At 47.6% G+C, this 19122-nt stretch overlaps 1 protein-coding gene across 8 annotated transcripts in view; it reads left to right on the top strand.

Annotated features, from left to right (window-relative positions):
- ARNT2 (aryl hydrocarbon receptor nuclear translocator 2) overlaps positions 1–19122 on the top strand; it is a 916564-nt gene that overhangs the window by 57233 nt on the left and 840209 nt on the right. For all 8 annotated transcript variants that reach the window (XM_086957884.1, XM_086957885.1, XM_086957883.1 and 5 more), the window contains exon 2: positions 15752–15813. In XM_086957884.1, the coding sequence (XP_086814010.1) occupies positions 15783–15813 (31 nt within the window). In that variant the 5' untranslated portion in view covers positions 15752–15782. The remainder of the gene's footprint in view (positions 1–15751; positions 15814–19122) is intronic.

Here is a 19122-nt window from a genome sequence, read left to right as displayed (position 1 = left end):
GTTTATTTTTGTTGAGTTGTGTCATCACAGTACCCGTCTGCCAGAGCCAAAAGGCAGGACAAGTAGCAGAATTACAGCTTTTCTTTAAACCGTTAAAATGAGAACTAGCTCTTGTGCTCTTTTGATTGGTTACTTAAAATACACAGAAATTAGCAGAAAGAATACCTTTTTATTCATTTATTTTATTTATAAAGTTTTATATATCCCGAAGGATATCAGAGCGCTTTACAAAAATGATGGAAGAAAGGACATAAAAGCAATGACGACATCGAGTAAGAATACAAAAAAAAAGGAATAATCACATAATTACAAGGCAAATAAGACGGGATGAGTAATACAATAAACAGGTATATAGCATGCTACGCAGGAAGGCACACTATTGCATGGTAAGGAAGAACAGCATCACATGTTTGTACAATGAATGTAGGATCACTAGCTTCGAACAGGAGAAACCTAGCCCAATTATGGTAAAAATGTATTCATTAGGACTCTTTTTTGGCTTTCAGTTTGAAAGCGGCCGTTGAGGAGATTCTGCAAATTTACGGTGGAAGAGAGTTCCATATCTTTGGGGCCGCGCCGGAGAAGGTTTGGTTACAAGTTCTCTTTTTGGTAAGGATGAATGGTTTCAGGAGGAAAGTGTTAGCGCTTCCTGAGGCTCTACCACCACATGATAATTCAAGCTTTTGCGCTAGGTATCAGGTAGTATTGAGATGCAGAGCTTTGTGAACCAGAACAGCAATCTTTAACTGAATTCTAGCTTCATAGGGCAACCATTTAAGAGATTTGAGAACTGTTAATACAGCAAGCTTATTTTTAAAACTTAGGGCCAGAAGTAGCGGAAGCCATTTAGTGGCTGCATGCGATAAGCAGATTCTCTAAATCATAGGGTTTGCACAACTAAATGTTTTTTTGTAATGCACTAAATCCATTGTGCAATTCGGTAACAAGTTACCCAGTTGTAAAAGGGGCTTAGAAGGATATAACCATTCGATATTTGGAAGGCGTGTGTTTAGGGCGTCCATTCTAAATAGCGATTCAGTATGATATGTATCAGAAAAAATTCAAACTATGTAAAACATTTTTTTTAACAAAGCTGTATTAATTTTTTTTTTTTTTAAATGTAGTCGTATACATGGTGATCTAGTGACCCTGGTAGATCACCATCTCTGCGATGGCCACTAATTATTATTATTATTTTTTAAATCTTTTTATTGTTTTTCAACACAAACAACTCACATGAGAATGGCTGAGCAAACATAAAACAGGTTCTCAATAATCAAGGGAATACAAGGCATTGATTCCGACTTCCCGGGAGAGTCGACTAACAGCAACCATCCAAGTGTCCCAGAGTCACCCACCAGAAGCAGCAACCGGGGCAGTTATAGGACAATAGCACAAGGCGATACATTCCCGTCATGATGCCCCACGCATCAGATCTACTCTCATTCCGGCCCCCACCTCCCCCACCCAGTAGCCTCCCCCACACCCCCTCCCAATACCCCCCCCCCCCAACCCGGCGCGTCAAGTATGAGGTTGTGTGTAATGGAATGTCAAGTCCTTTCAATGATGGGGACCATACCTGTCCTCAAATTTACATCGTTAGTAGGTATAATGACTATTAAGGAGGCACGGGGACACCACTCACGCTTCCCTTTGTCATCTAGGTCATTATTCTACTAGTCCTCCTCCCCGTTAGAGCACTTATCTCTGATTCAGATTCGATATCCGCCCCCTTCAGTTCAGTAACAAGGGCCTCCCATGGTCGCGCTGCCTCTAGTTCTTTGTCATTGTGGGACCTATGTGCCTGCTGTAGACTAACTGTGCCCTCACTGCTCGCCCACATGATCAATGCAGCCCTCCACCTGAGGTAGCTGGGCACCGCTGCAGCTTTCCAATGGGACGTAATATCTCTCTTGGCAAGCAGCAATCCCAAGTCCAAGAATTTACTTGTCAGTTTCCTTTTGATGGTATGTGGAAACCGATGTAGGAAGCAGGTCCCCTTATCCGGAGTAAGCTGTCGCTCCGTCACCCTACAAAGCAACTCAACCACCTCCTCCCAGTACGTGCCCAATTGCGGACAATCCCACAGCATGTGCATCAGGTCCGCGTTCCGCAGCGTACTTCAGGGGCATTGTGCAGTATCTACCTGGAAATAGTGGTTGATTTTTGCCGGTGTAAGATCTGCTCTGTGCAAAATAAAAATTTTTGCCAATTGGAACCTGGTGTTTCTAGTGCACTTCCACGCCCTCTTGAGGATATGCGACCAAGCCGAGTCGGGTACCTCTTTTTATCTATATCCGCCGCCCATTGCGCCTGCAGCTTCTGTAACGGCGTCAGCCCCTCCCCAAGCATGCGCCTATACAAGCAGGTGACCGCCTTATAGGTGCCCACTGCCATCACTACATATTGGCATGCCTCGCTTACTGGTGGTTCTGAAAGGCCAGTGCCCCAGTGTAAGAAATGGGGGTTACCCAAATCTCCAAGGGGGTAGCATGGCACCAAGCGGGCAGGCCAAACTTCGAGGACATGTGAAGCATTCACGCAGTACCCACAGACGACACACCAGGCACACCACAAAAGAGACGCAACTCCACCTTTGGTTGGAAAAGAAGAAGTTTAGTGATATCTCCAACCTGGAAGGTAAAAAGGAAAAATACACTGGTAATCACAATAAGGCGCCAACTGGCACCCAAGCCAAGTACTTCAGTGGGGGATTATTTACATGGGACAAAAAGGGTTGAATCCAAAGTCCATAGCTGAAATAAAAATGGTTGGTTAAATGAACATTAGACCTGGGGCCACTCTGGCGGGGCCAACACAGGCTCTCATCCTTAGGGGGTTGGCTGTAATTGCAAACTCCAATATTATGCATAAACACACTTCCTGCGTTATAACGCCAAACCCCACCCCTGTAAGGGAAAAACAGAGCATCACAACACATTTAATATTAGCCAGGAGCACCTATCATGAATCAACATGGCTGGCTCATTAACCAGGGGCATGAACAGGGCCTAGAATAACTCGTCAGGCCAGCTTGGGCACACCTGCACTAAAGGGGCACGAAAGCACACCAACACCCATCATGTGTAAATCTCCAGTATACCTGGACCTTATAAACCTTAGTGTAGGCATAACATTAGCATATTCTCTTTAGCAGGGTAAACAGCCTACAATTCACACTAGGCACGGAAGCGCACCACACCTTGACAGGTAACATGAAGACGCTGCGTTACCATAGGCAACCAGCATCCTGATCAGAAATGAACATGGCAAATAACCATTGCAGGGCTCAGGGATCAACAAGCCATTAACAACCAGGCTGAATTACCCAGCCCTTCACTCTGCAGGGCCTAACACCTAGCTAGGGGTTAACTTGTCCCTGTACCAATCCCGGGGGGCCTCAGTAATGTCCCGGCCCAGTCTAGAGGCTTAAAAAGGGGATCAATAGGGCCAATGAAACTCAGTACAGTTTCCAGGGGCTAGCACAAGTCCTGGGGCGAGCACCGACCCTGTGCCCCGACCTCCACACAGGTTAATCCAAGCCCCACTCACCAGGATTCCTGCGAGTGCTGGCGGCTCCTCCTCCGTAGCTCCAGATGTTCTGGGGCAGGGCTCTCCCGACTTCTGGAGGCCCTACAATGACGTAAGCCAGCTGCCCCGGCCCTTCTTCCTCACTGGGGCCAGGGCTTCAGGGCGGCTGATGGAGGGTTTAACTCAACTTCTTGGTCCCTCACTAGGGACAGGGGATGAGCTGGCACCGTCCCTGTGCCTCGTCGCTCCCTCTCCCCCTCCAGCTGCTCCTCCTCGTGGTACGTGGGCGGGGTAGGCACCAATGCTATGCCTGGGCAATCCTTGCCCGTCTCTCTCTCCGCACGGGGGGGCTCTCCTTCTCCTGGGAGCCCCACCGACACTCTTTGCGGTCTCCTCCCACCTTTCCCGGCAAACGCGGACTCCCCCAGCGGAGGGGCCAGGCACCGACAGTGTGCGTCGCGGCCCCCTCCCTTCTGTCTCCTCCGACCGGCACGGCGCTGGGGCTCTCTTCCGGGAGGGGGCAGGCACCGACAGTGTGCCTCGATGCCCCCCCCTCCTCTCCCACGACAACCGGCACTTCACCTGGGTTCCCCCCTTTCCTCACGGGGACCCAGGGCTTCAGGAAGCTCCTCTTCCCGGGCTGCCGGATGACAGCCAATCCCTGCGCGGCCTTTAGGGCACACGGCCGCGCAGGCCAATCCGCTTGCGGCAGTGGCGGGGGCGGCCTGATGACGCGGTCACGCCCCCGTCACGTGAGGCAGGAGACAGCGGCCTCCGGGTCTAGCGCGGCCCTCTCTCCTCTTCGGCGGCCCCCTCCTGACACCGGGGGTCGTTGCAACGATGCGTCACCCCGCAGGGGAAGGTCTCCTCGCAGCGCCGGGCTGCGGCGGTGATTTTCGGCGCTGCCACGCAGCGCGGGGCAAGGACAAGGGGTAGGCTCCCTTTCTTGATAAGCAGTCCCCTCACAATCTCTTCAGCACCCGGGCTGCGACGGTGATCTCCGGCTATGATAAAGGGGTAGGCTCCCTTCTTTATTAATTAATAATATGGCAGATAGCGCGCTGACACGAGGGTAGGCTCCTCCAGCGTAATTCTCCTCAGGAGAATGGCGCTATGCACAGCGCACTGCTCCTCCCCCTGCCCATACTACTTCCAGAGCCAGCAGCATTCCAGGGGCTACACTAGCCCCAGCGCTTCTCTCCCCACAGCGCTTGATAGGCAGTCCAGGGGCAGTCTAAGAGTCACACTTCCTCGAGGGCACGCTCCTCCCCGTCCAGCGCTTCCACAGGGGCCACAACTTCCCTGGGGGCATCAACCTCCCCAGAATAGCGCTTGCCAGGCAGTACCTCACAAGGGGCAACAGTTCCTCCAGGCAGTTCCTCACGACCCAGTACTTCCACAGGGTCACAGCTTCAGCAGAGGGAGTGGACAATCCTATTCCTCACCTCCTGGGCCCTTCTTCACGCAGAGCTGGCGTGGTACCCGGTCCAACAGCGTCAGTGACCTGGGTAGGGGCCCTCCCTTGTCAGGGGCCCATGGGGACAGTAGAGGGGGGGTTTATAGGGGTGCAGGGCCCAGCTCACAGACCCCTGTGGCGGTAGCACCTCACAGCAGGTCCCCTCCCTTCCTTGTCCCAGCGCTGACTGACTCTCTGGTGACACTTCTCCCTATTTATACCCTCCTCCCAGGCAGTGCCAGGACCTTCTAGAATGTTGGCACATCTAGCCTAAACTGGTTCTAGGGGAGGGGGTGAGCACCCTGGGTGCCAGGCTTTCCCTCCAAAAGCTAGGGGTAGCTGGGTAATATTATCTAGACCGCTGACCTAATGCAGTCAGGTGGCACTACCCAGGGCCATGGCATCCATTTTAAGACTCAGTACATTTTAGTCAGGTACATTTTTAAAATGGGGATTGTTTTCTGCACACCATTTAATAATATTTAATTTTACACCAGGGCAACTCCTACCACACATGGTCCATACATATTTAATACCATGGGGGAGACATCCAAATCAGGGGGGCAAAAAGCGAAAAATTTGGGGGAAAAAGGCTAAGTCCAACACCCAGTGTTTTTGGATGGCAGCAACCAGGGCCGCGTGTATCAGGAAATGGCCCAGTGAGAGCCCAAAACTCTGCTGCAACGCACTAAAGGGTAACCATACACCATCTCCCAAACAAATCCCCTAACATCTGTAACCCTAACCTCTCCCACTCCGCGAGGACAGACCTGTCCCCCCACCCCCCCCCCCCCCCACCCCCCGTGCGGAAGGGCCGTACACATCCCCAGTGGTATCTCTGGGGCATAGGGTCGCTGCACACCAATTCTATTGGGGTATCGGTTCCAACAGTGTCTTAAAGAGCTTTCCTCGACTGATAGTCCGTCAGCCCACAATTTTTGTTGTAGTACCACATATGATAGTGCGTGCCGCGGAACATCCGGTTCGAATTCCAGTTCTGGTCCTCTGAATTCCGGTGCCACTGCTTGAGTAAGGCCCTGGAACTGTGCAGCCGGATAGTACAGCTCGAAGTCGGGGACAGCAAGGCCCCCCTCAGCTCTCGGTCGAATCAGAGTATCCAGTGCTACTCAGCATCTTCCCGTCCCCCAGATAAAGCCTCCCACCGCCGAGCAAAGCTGTCGAATATTGTGCGACGGGTATTCGTATGGGTAAGGTACGGAAAAAGTATAGCAGCCGAGGAAGTGCCACCATTTTCAGCAGTGATTCAGAAAAGGGGGTGGTGTTGAACAGAGTGTCTGAATTAAGCAGACCACTCTTACCCAGTCCAAAGATCAGGGCTTGATCCATCACCATTTTTTAGATCACTGCACCATTCCAGCTCAGAACCTGGCTACATGCAAATTAGTCTGACCCTGGCCCAGTGCATCATGGGAACAGGGCAGACCAAACTACCAAGCCAATTCTTATACTGGGAAGGAAACAAGCTTCCGGGGACCGGTTTCTGGCATTTCAGCCGTCTTCGGCCCGGCTTGCTTGAATCCTGATGGTGCAATGAGCAAGGGACTCGCATCTGAGTATACCCTTCACTGCTTATGGTGGACAAAAACGATTCAGAAAAGGGGGTGGTGATGAACAGAGTGTCTGAATTAAGTAGACCACTCTTACCCAGTCCAAAGATCAGGGCTTGATCCATCACCGTTTTTTAGCTCACTGCACCATCCCAGCTCAGAACTTTTCAGCAGTGCCACCCGACCCGCCACCGACAATGGCAAGGTTCCCCAGAACTGCATACTGCTCTTAAGACTCCTTATTGCTCTGCTTATATTACCCTCAAGTAGATCTCCTGGGTATGATATACATGCGTCCCCAAATAGGGGAGGCATCTGGGCTCCCACCCTACGTCAGATAGATGCGCAGGCTGGGCACATGCTCTGGTGACCGGAAAAACACAGGTCTTTGCCTAATTGACTCGCAAGCCCGAGATATCCCTGAATCGGCGGAGCAGGTCTCGCGCTCCTTCCAGCGCCCCTCCAGCGTCATTCAAGAAAAGCAAAAGGTCATCCGCATACGGCGAGATATAGTGTATCCGGCCACGAAGCCTCAGGCCTTGAAACTCCCTCCCCATTCTGGCTCGCGTCGCCGGAGGTTCGATGGCAAGGGCAAATAACAACGGGGATAGTGGGCAGCCCTGCCTGGTGCCACGCCCCACTGGGCAGGAGGAGGAAATGACCCGAACCACTCTCACCCTGGCGCTCGCCGAGGCATAACAAATTTCATTCCAGCGGATATAGCCCTCCCCAAGTCTGAAGGCTCTCTTGATTGAAAACAAATAAGGCCACTCCAAGCTGTCAAATGCTTTTGCAATGTCCACTGAGAGTATTATTGCTTGATCTTCCTCGCCATAGTCCCCGCTCATTATGCGTATCCACCTGCGTACGCTACCAGCAGTGTTGCGAGTAGGGATAAAGACAGCCTGATCCGGGTGAAGCAACCGCGTCATAAGGGGACGGAGTCTAGTAGCCAGCACCCGACTCTAGATCTTATAATCAGTGGTGAGCATTGATAATAGTTGATACGCTGCAGGGTCCGTGGGGTCTTTCCCCGATTTAAGGAGGGGAATAATAATGGCTTCCCTATTCGAAGTCGGCAGCACTCCCAACTGCTTGGCCTCTTTATACATTGACAGCAATCTAGGAGCCAAGACATCAATATAAGCCGAATAAAACTCAATGGGTAGCCCATAACTGCCCGGAGTTTTGTTACGCACCAACTGTTTAATGGCGCAACGAATTTCAGCAATCAAGATATCTTGTCCGAGGGAGTTTGCTTGTTCCGCCTCCACCATAGGCAGCTTCAAGTCCCCCAAGAACGCCTGTATGTCCCTCTCCCCGGTTTGCAATTGGCTCGTATATAAGGTAGCATAGAAGGAACGAAACCGATAATTTATTTGATGTTGCGTATATTTCAGCCTCCCCGATGCGGAGGCCAGCGCCAGAACAGGGACGCATCTAGGGAGAGGGTTGGCCAGCCATGCCAGCAAGGTGCCCACCTTATCCCGTTCAGCTTGCGCGCGGGCCAAATAAGCTCTGTGGACAAAGCACCGTAAGCGCTCCAGAACCGCTGCCACCGCTTCCTTCAAGGTCCGGACCAGGCGCCTCGGGGTTAGTGGAGTGGCCACACTCAGCTTCCCTAAGGGATGTCTCTGCAGCCTCTATTTCCTGCAGTAAGAGCTTCCGCACTCCCACCCATTTAGCGATGCAAAACCCTCGGGTCACTACCATGAAAGCGTCCCACTCCAAGGCCGTTGTTGTAGCTGTGCCTTCATTCTCAGCAAAGTATGTCTCAATCCCCTCACCCAGCTCAGCGCGGAAGACCGGATCTTCCAGCAACTCTGGGCGTAATCTCCAGGTCGGGACAGCGGAGCGCTCCGTGGCCCAATAGAACTCACTAGCAGTGGATTGTGGTCCGAGATGGTGCGCGATAAATACTCTCTATTAGCTGCCCTAGCAGGCAGATCTGGGCTACACAAAACCGCGTCAAGCCGCACATGCAGGTCATGTAAAGTGGAGAAGTAAGAGTAATCCCGTTCAACCAGGTATTCTACTCGCTAAACGCCTACAAGACCCCAATGATCCTGCCATTGGGCCCTAACCTTTGCTAGCTTATGAATCGGGGCACCCGGTAGCGGGGGATGGGATCTATCCATGACCACATCTACAATGGAATTAGTCTCCACCCATCAATACTGGGCTTGTAAAATAAGTCGCCAGGGCATCGGATAAGTGCTCAAGGAAGGGCGCCTGTTCCACGTTAGGGGCATAAATACTGCAGAGAGACACCTCTCGTCCATGCAGGTGCCCCTTAACCGCCACATAGCGGCCCTCTGGGTCTATTAACTATCATTCATCTGAAAGGGGACCCCCGCCCTAACCCAGATCAACACCCCTCGCGCGATAGCTGAATAGGTGGTGTAATAATGCTGCCCCCACCACCTAAGCTGCAGTGCCAACTCCTCTACCCTATTCACGTGTGTTTCTTGTAGAAATGCTAGCTGCGCGCCCCTGCCCACCAAGTAGGAATGGACTTTATATCTGCGCTGCATGGAGTGCAATCCCCGTACGTTCCAAGTTACACACTTCACATCCGGATAATGGACGCATAGTACAAGCACAAAATAACACAGGAACTCTTCATTTCCCCCTAGACGCGCCGGCAGGTGCCCCCCACCCCCATTCCACCCAGTCCCTTCCCCCAACAGTCCCGCCCCACCCACAATATCGGTGCGATGGACACTAATCTAGTGATTTACAATTGGCAACCGACTGCATGAATATTGATGAGATAGGTTGGTTTGTGGCCTGCTACGAATCAGAATTTTTTTAATCCACCTATTAGTGCATAGCTCCACTCGCAAAATTCCACACTGGTTGCAATTTGCAACCAGTGTTTCATACATCTGGCCCCCCAGTTCATCACACAATGTACCCAGTGGAAAGTGATACATTTTTGCAACAAATTACTAATTATTTACTAGTGTGTTTAATTTTGTACTAAAGATTTAGGGCCTCATTACGATGTGAGTCAGAAAGCCTCTGACCACAGGTCTTAGGCTTTTCGACTCACATCGTAGGTTTCACTTTCGACCGCTGCATTACAATGCCGGCGGTTGAAAGTGAAACCAACCCTTCATTCCGGCTAGATTCCGACAGGCTCAAGGAGCCCGTCAGCCTGTTGAAACAGCACACAATCCCTATGGGGCGGCGTTTCCGCCGTCGGGGTTACAATGTTGGTTTACGACAGGCTTTCATGACATGTCTGACATGGAAAGCATGTCAAAAGTCTACCTTGGGGGCCCATTGCAGGACCCCCTTCTCTCTGTGGCCTCTGGTTGGGGGCCCAAGGGGCACCTAAAGTGCCACCCTGTAAATACCTGCACTGTGTGGCAGGTATCATGAGGTGCCTGCCACACAGTGCAGGGATTTGCACAAACTCCCGTTTCTCTATGGGAGCTTGTGCTATAACAGCAGCACAAGCTCCAATAGGGAAATGGGAGTATTGTAATAAGGTACGGGGAACGGCCGACCCATGGTGAGGCGGTTCCCATACCGATACGGTGTTGTCCGCCCAACATCATAATAAGGCCCTTTGTGTTTATTTTACATATCTGGAGCTTTATCTACTATTTCATATGAAGGAGCAAGAAACCAAAGTGTAAGGCTTTTTTGTGTAAAAGCGATAGTTCAGCCATGTAGTATAAGAAATAAAATACTAACGACCTTGCATTAAAATGATTTGCAAGTCATATGGGGGGTTCATTTCCTCAGAAAGAAACATTACCTGTGGGTCTCTTCCTTTAATTGGTCTCAGAACTCCTTGGTCTCATTCAATAGTTTTATAATGTGCAATAGTTTTTTTTTTATATATCTCAAGGTTAGCAAAATTTGTACATAGCGGCGTAAAAACAGAACCTGCGTCTTCGGCCAGAAGCCTCACTGTCAGTTTTAAAGCCATACCAACTTAATGTGAATAAAGCCCAGAAGTGTAAAGAAGTTTAGTTGGATAACATGGCTTTAGCAGCATTTGCCATGTATTTCAGTTTAATTAATAATTTTGAGCTTAATCTGGAGTTATTAATGTCAGAATCCCTTTTTTGCATGCTTTTTAGGTCTCACAGACCTAGCGCTGGAGCGCGCATGCGATCCTCGATCTGCGAGGCTTATTGTCATCAATAAGCTTTCAGAAGGGGACTTGAAACCCCGCCCATCATTCCCATTGGCTGGCGTCCTCATTTGTATTAAATGCTAGCCTCCGATTGAAATGAGGCTTTTTTGTTACGGCCCTGTCTCCTTTTGGTACGGCCCATCCGGACTGGATTGTTTCCTTGCGAGGTTATATTGTCTCCTTCTATTACTGGGTTGGCACTTTCTTTTTGTCATTCAGCCGCTCTAATTCTATTTTTTTTAATCACTTTAATAAGCGAGGCGCCTGCTAGGGAGACTGCGCTCACTTAATTTATTTATATTTTTGCGGCGTCCACTTCAGGGACACCGCGCTCCGACGGGCCATGGATGTGAAAACTTTGGGCAAATGTCTGTCTCCTCTAGCCGAAAGGGAGCGTTTCTCCTCAATGATGCAGTCTCCTTTTATTTTCAGCGCGGTCCGCTTTGGCCGCCTTTGTTTATTTATTTATTTATTAAATTATTTATTTTGCCGCGCAAAAGGGAGCATTTTCCTCACTGAGGCTGCAGTCTCCTTCTATTTTCAGCACGGTCCGCTTCGGCCACGCTTGTTCTACAAGCTCCCTTGTGGTTAAAACCATCTACGGAAGCGAGCAACTACAAATAAAGAATACAAATTCACCTACACGTCCGTGGCTGCGGGTCCTTGGGGAATCCGAGGAGGTCCCTTCCTTGCTCTGCATCTTGCCCACAATACTTAGCACTTAAAACATGTGCGCATGGGGCCTAGAAACGATGGGTCATCTTTGTACAGCAAACCAACAGGGACAGTTTTAGGATTTTGAAAGGCCTGCCCAAACCTACTTTGGAGCTCCTTGCACAGAACAGCTCTGGATTAACGATCAGGGCCACTGGAACTTTCTGCAAGCCTGCAGTTGCAGTGTGTTGTCATTGCACAAGATATGGCCAGGTGAAAAACAAAGCGCGCTGCAAGAGCAGCGTGCACACAGGGTAGGGATAGGACAAGATTGAGGTGCACTGCTGGTGCTTTGTATGTGTAATGTGTTACAAATCATGATGGCCCGTAGCCGGGGGCTAACAAATTATGCCCCTCTGTGGTAACACATTTAGCTGTGCCTGAGTCTGACCAGTCCAGCTTGGCAGCAGGTTCTTGCATCCCAGCCATGTCTAATTACCAGTACACGGGAGGACAGCTTCCATGCCTACTTGCCTGGTCAGGTAATTGAAATCGAGCTTCATCGCGTTTTTGTGTGATCTTGGGTAGATCGCTGATTTGATGGGGCGCCCCTATTTACCATGGCCAGAGTCCGACCCAGAACAGCAGAATGCTACTGCCAGGCTCCACGGGAAATGCTTTGTGCCTTGGCACTCAAGTGCACTAAAGGTTGGCGTAAAATCTGTTTCGCGGGCGAATTTGCGGATTTTCCGCGATCCGCGAAATCGCGGTAAAATCCGCGAATCAGCGGGGACGAATTTTCAGCCAAGCAAGGGTTACAGCAGCAGGTGCAAAAGTTGAACCTAATTTCTTTATAACCTTTTACAAAAGGGTTACAAACAAATTAACTTCAACTTGGACACCTGCTGCTAATTGCTTCCTGGCGCCTCGTTGCCTACTTGCAACTATTCTCTGACCCTGCTCTGACCCTTGAAGCAGGGTCAGAGAATAGTTACAAGTAGGCAACGAGGCACCTGTCCAAGGAATTAAACCTCATCAGGAAGCACTTACAGATATAAAAAACAGGAAGAAGGGAGAGGAAGGCAAATACACCCATTTTGAGTTGTCAGGAGGGGTTAAACTAAAAGAGACCTTTACAGCACAATTTTCATATGCATTTTGCTAAAAATAAAAAGCTGTATGTTCTGTAGGGGCAACTCGGGAATCTGGCCCTTCAGAGATCCGGCCTCTCTTTCTTTCTCTCGTTCTCTCTCTCTCTCCCTCTCTCTTTCCCTCTCTTTTTCTCTCTATCTATCTCTCTCTCCCATAAACGACTGCATGGGTAACTTCGCTATGCAAGCGGCTCGCAAAGACGCAAAAAGCCCCGCGAACACGCAACAAACCCCGCGAACACGCAACAAACCCCCCGCGAACACGCAAAAAACCAAAAATCCGCAAATTCGCACAAATTCGCGAATTTTGTGGATCGCGAATTCGCAAATTTTGCGGTTCGCGGATCGCAAATTCGCAAAATTCGCCCATGCTTAAAGTGCACCACTGAAAGCAGAGCAGCATTAACACAAAGGGCTCTATTACCCCTGTGCCGTCTTCTCCCCAGTGTGGAGCTCTGCACAGTGGGCATAGGCATCCACTGCTGGTAGATGCTGGTAAAACACACCATCCAACTTGAAACTTAAACCCAGCATCAGCAAACAGAAGGCAGAACCCAGCCCTACCCTTTACAAGAAGCAACAGCGTGCAGACACCAAGAATTCACTCAGCTTTGGAAACTTCAGGTACACTTTAAAAACACTCCGCCACAGACAGCAGAAAGCACACTAGGCAATGACCAAGAGCAACTGCAGACAAACAACAGAAATCCATCTGCAGGTGGACTACTGCTGGCTGGGAATGCACTCAGCCACACACACCTATTGGCATTTACGCGAGTTTAAGATAATTGAATTGTAAATGACAATGCCTTTTCTTTAAGTTTTAAAAACAAAAATAAAGGGCATTGTTATTTGCAATGTAAATAGCTCAAACTCTCGTAAATGCGAAATCTATTGCATTGCAAACGCTTGTTTTAAATTATAGCTCAGCAAACCGAGACCTGAAATCACTGGCGTACCGAAAACTGAGGGGGCCTCCCTGCACGGTTCATAGAGAGGCCCCCTCCGGGCTCAATCAGGATCTCTCCGGTCATAGTGCAGTGCCAAGGGGGCCCCCTGGGGTTTGGGGCCCCCCGCACCGCGGGGGCCTGTGTTACGCCCCTGCCTGAAATGTTGTCAGTTATGATGTGCAACATGCAGTGCACACAATAAGTCATGCACCTCCTTGCTTTGCTCAAGGCAAACCGCAGTGTATTTTTTGTGTCATTGGCAAGGTGTTGTACTGAGCATGGCAAATGGTGTGAGTTTTGCTTACCAGTTAATGTCTGGGCCTGTACGGGTTTGTTTGCTAAATCATAACTAACCTTTATGAGTTTCTTTCCGTGAAATTCAATTTTTTTCTGTTGTAGTGTATTCACCTTCCATGTACCCATTCTGTGCTGCACCTGACCTATGACCTTTCTCCCAACTCCGTAAATAAATTCCACTACTCACAGCTGTGCACAGTTGGGGTTGGCCATGGGGCCTAGCCTGTAGCCAGGCCTGCTACCACCCATATAAACACCCTGCCAGAGTCTTCACCCAGCCATCGATTGCCATGATTGTTTTACACTTGTATTAATCAACAAAACTTGATTGTTAAGAATATTTAAAGTACATTATTTGTTTACTTATTTGTACCTCTGTATGGCAGCTCTGTAATCATGATTTTAAGAAAAATCTCGTTTTCATTTTGGCAAATTTATTTTTTCTCATTTTCACCTCTGACCCCAAGTGCCCCCCTGTATCGGGCACCTCTCATAGTGATACCCTAACCAGTGGATATGTTTCAACCATCCATAAATTTTGATTGTCAAGATGCCAGAAAAAATGTTTTTGATCTCCTTCATTAGCCAATCACATTTCTTGAAAAGCTCAAAATATGATTTACTGAAATCGCGGTTTTGGGATACATGGCAAAAATATGCAGGGTTTTAAACCTTTAATGCTCAACCTGCACCCCATGTACTCACTAATATCACAAATACTTTTAAACCTATTTCCACTAAAACACAGAAGGCACGTTTTCTGAGTGAAGTTCTACAATTATGCCAAGATTGGTTTAAATCTGTGACCAGTTTTTGCTGTAGTGGTGAGCAAAAGTTCCTGTAGGAGCTAAAATGGGGGACCAACGGTTTTACCCCCCCCCCTTTCCTTTTAACATTTTTACTCTCTACAGAAGTACACAACATTTTTCATGCCAGACCTTTGCGTAGCGAATGCCAAATTTGGTGCAGATTGTCCATATGAACCAGAGTTAAAAGTAAAAAGTAGCTTTTAAGTAGAAAGTGCAGTTGAACCATAACTACACAATGGCAATTTTTCCAAAATGGGAAGCTGCAGTCGAATAAGTAGTCATCTGGTTACCCATTACCACTCTTATGAGATGTAAATGTAAATGTATTGGCATTTATATAGCGCACTACTTACCCGTAGGGTCCCAAGGCGCTTCGACCGCTGCGAAACCCTTCCTGGCTTCCCTGAGAGATGGTCCCTTAATGGGTATCTCCAGGGTGAGACCAGGCATCCCCGGCGGTCTGGTGGGGCCGTTAGTGAAGATGAGGCAAGCTAATGCCCAGAGTTGCCAAGTGTGATCGCTGATCAGAGTGGGCACCGAGGCGAGAGAATTATCGAGTCCGCTGACCCTGGTCCAGAAACCTGCCGCGCCGGGAATCGAACCCTGGTCCCGGGCCGTCCTCTGCTCTCGGGTCTGCCGCCTCTAACCAGTGAGCCACACTATATCTTTTGGGTAAACTGTGTGTGGGCTACTGAGGTGCTCTGTCTGTAAGCCTCTTGTGAAGAACCTCTGTTTATGAGCCTATGGTTATGAGCCTCTTGTGAAGACATGCAAGCCCAAGGCTTGGCTGCTGTAACCACCTCAAAACTGAATTGGGCAGGGGGTGCCATAAAAAATATAGCAGTCTGTTTGCCCATATGATAGCCAAGAGCTCATGATTTCCTTCAGATTTCATGTCCTCTCCACAGCACACTTTTATTGTGCTTAAGCTCTTTCCATACTCTTCCTTCATATTCTATGTTGGCTGGACACAATCATTGCATTTTACTACAGGTTTCAGTCTTCCAATATTCATTGTCTCTGTTTCTTTCATTTTCAGAGGCCTTCATCAGAGCAACATTTCTCTGTGGCCAGCATTCTTTTTTTTAATTTCTTTTAGAATTTATCCTCCATCTCAACTTATCCTCTCCTTGACAAACATGCAATTTCTATCTAACTTTGGGTTTATTTTGTCTGTCTTAGGTTCTCAAGTTGATCTTCCGTATTCAAGGACATGGCAGCTCCTGCAGCTGTAAATCCTACTGGTAAGTACATGACATTGCTAATGTAGTAGTACCCAGTTCTTGCTCCTCCTTCGTATTCTAAGTACATCCATTTTAATTGAATTGGCACCTGTATAAGGATACTTCTAATTTTCTATAGATATTGAGGGCCAAACATCACCAGCAAAATGACAATGATGTTGTCATCGCTCACAGATATAGCCACTATTGTTTGCTCCTTACAGTGACTTGGCTATTTTCGGACCCCTACAGTTATTTAGTCACTAGGCAGCATGGCCATTACCAACGAGTGTTAGTCAAAGGCCTTTTAATGGGGATTTGAATTTAGTTGTTTTGTGAAGTCCCATTTTCAGTGCTCCCATAACAAAACCTAAGCAGCTTTGCACCGTGTGCAACTCTCTGATGTCATGATATAGGATAGCAAGTATCTTCTTAAAGAAAGTCATGCTAGGAAAGGAACCAAATGACAGGCATTTAAGGGGTAAGACACATTTTGGGACCTTGATGGTGTCAGGGTTGGCAGTTTTTCCTGTTTACCACTGGATGATAACTGAGAGGCTAGTAGCTCTTTCTCAATAATCATTGGATAATGTTTGGGGGTCAGGCAGTTAGTTTTCTTGTATTGTCTATTAGAACACGTCTGGGGCTTACAGTTAGGCCGCAAAGCCCACTGGATCATATCTGAATGGCTTGGGCTTTTGGTTTATTATCTTTGCCCATTGCTGCTTTTTTGGGGCCTGCGGCTGTCAGTTGTAGTCTCATTTCCTAATGGTAGCGACAGAACGATCTACCCAGTTCAATCATGTACCTGGACTGACCTGGCAGTTTACCATTGTAATCCATTGCCTGACATTTAGAGGTGGGCTGTTTGATATTCTTCTTCATTATATTGTATATAGATGATTAAAAGACCACTTTCTGTATGCCTAGTTTTTGCATTTCTTTTTCTTTACCTATTATATTAAGCCTGGAGAGAATTGTCCGGCAGATGAGCGCCTCCCATGCCCATTGAGTCTGGTCCATCATGAAAGAGATTACACAGTGCATAGTTCGCAAACGGGACATTGTTTCCTCATGCCCATTTGTTTGTCTGAAGTATTTAAGCATGAGGGTGTTCTTTCTCATTGTATAGTAGATTGTCTGCGGAAACTTGCTGGCAGTTCAGTCTTCAAATTTGAGTTGACCGTGGCTAGCTAACTTCTAAAGGTGCAGTCTCGTTCTATGCCTTGTCGTATCTGTAGCTAATTCTCTCTGAAAGGAATCTCATTTGCCATACCTGATCTGATCTGTAGATGCCTTGCATCTGAAGTACAGCTCACTCTCCATACCTTTTCTGATTTTTGGGTACTTTGTCTCTGAGAGCAAACTCTCTTACCAGGCATTGAGTGGGTAATGTAATTAGAAAGGTGAATTCATTCAGTGCGTTTTCCCCTGTGTAGGTTTAGCTTACCTCTAAAGGTGGCCTCACCTCCTTAATGTTTCCTATGTTTGAATGACTTATCTGCAAACTGCCTTATAGTGCTTCTCTGGTCTAGAAAGCCTCACTTCTCAAATATACAGTCTTTTAGAAACAGGCAAAAATGGCCACTCTAAAGCTTTTATCTCGAAATAGATGCAATCGAGGAAAAGAATGACTACCTGGGGCTATCACTATCTGTGGCTCTTCGAGCATTGGAGTCTGAATCGCTATGGGAGCAAGATTTACCATTTAATGGCTTTTAACATCATTGCACAAACAAGTAAAAAGGATTTCCTTTATTAATGTTAATCAAATAGTTAATAAAAGGAGCCATGCATGGCTAATAATGAATAGATATGAACACCTTCAGCCACCGAACAATTTGGCCGAAACATTTAAGGACTGTTTAAACTAAAGCTTCTACAAGTACGTTTTGGGCTACTTTCTTCCTATGATCTATTGCCAAAATGGTCTGACAAGCCCCACTCAGGAACATGTGGAATAGATTGTGCTTACAACAGAAAGAATCATTAATTCACTTACGTTGCACTTTTTTATTGGAATGAATACAGATATTGGCTTCGTAATGTTTTTATCTACTATGGCATGAGAACGTGTCGAGCAGTATTTTCTGTATGAATTTTATATATTTACATTGTTGACTGTCTTGAAGCGCTAGGCTCCACTGACCAAGTAATTTGTAACCGTCTCCTTGAATGCCCATTCATTTGACTATTTTCTGTGAAAGTCCAGCATAGGATGCAAGTATCTGGTAGAAGAATTCTTTTTAATGTCCTTGACTGACTGTATTACTTCATAAACACCTCTGTCTCTTTTTTACCCCCTGCTTTGTAAAATTGATAAAGCAGACTTTGAGTTACTGCTTCATACAACAGCTTCTGTGAGTTACCAAGCCAGTTCCAGGTCAGGAAAATGATTAATTGATCCCAGAATTACTGGGATATTGTGCTCTAACTTATCACCTGAGCAAATTTAATCTAGTATTCACATTTCACATGGACAGTCTGGCACACATTTGGGCGTGGTATCAAAAGGACTAGTTGTACATGTAGGCCTCTAAAAAGCCTGCTGTGATGTTTCCATCAACAAAGAACATCGCCAAAGGCTTGAGCTTGATTACCTGTGTTAGCACTGTCAGTGCTGCTTTTCACATGTGGCCTCCGTTAAAATCAAGTTACATGTATGAAACTGCTCTCTTTTGAGGCCTTCCCTCATTACCATTATGTTGAGACTATAATGCAATGGAAGTCTTTAAAGGACATAACCAAAAATCTTCAAATGCCATGCAGCACTCGTCATAATAATTCCCATAAGCTTTAAATGCCATGCAGCACTCGTCATAATAATTCCCATAAACATTAACATTGCTCAGGTAGCTCTTTGTCAATCCAATCTAAAGGGATTTTGGACTCTTTCCTGGTTGTTTGGGATACCTTCCCTCCTCAAGGGTTTATCCCTTATGGTCATCTGTTATGTATAGTACAGTGAGTCCTGCCTTCCTTAAGAGAAAGAATGGCTGCATCTTTGCAGACAGCACAGCAGCCATGTTCTGTTTGAACAAGAATTGGGAGTTACATTTTACTGGCTATGCCAGTTAGCTGGTTATCTGTGGACATGGGTGAGTATTTATTCAGGCAGACACACTGAGCACGGTTGAACCATAGCATATACATCAAATATTTCTTCAGTCTCTGCTCTGCAGATGGGTATTTCCGAAGACCGATTTGCAACAAAGCACACTCACTGGTGTCCTGAATTTGACTCGTTTCTTGTAATCGTACAGTAATCCTGACACACTCCTAGAAATATTATGTTATTACTGCCTGTCTGAATGAACCTGGAGCTGTGTA

Source organism: Lissotriton vulgaris, chromosome 2_1, assembly GCF_964263255.1.
Source record: "Lissotriton vulgaris chromosome 2_1, aLisVul1.2, whole genome shotgun sequence".
Lineage (NCBI taxonomy): Eukaryota > Metazoa > Chordata > Amphibia > Caudata > Salamandridae > Lissotriton > Lissotriton vulgaris.
This window is presented reverse-complemented; position numbering and strand designations above follow the sequence as displayed.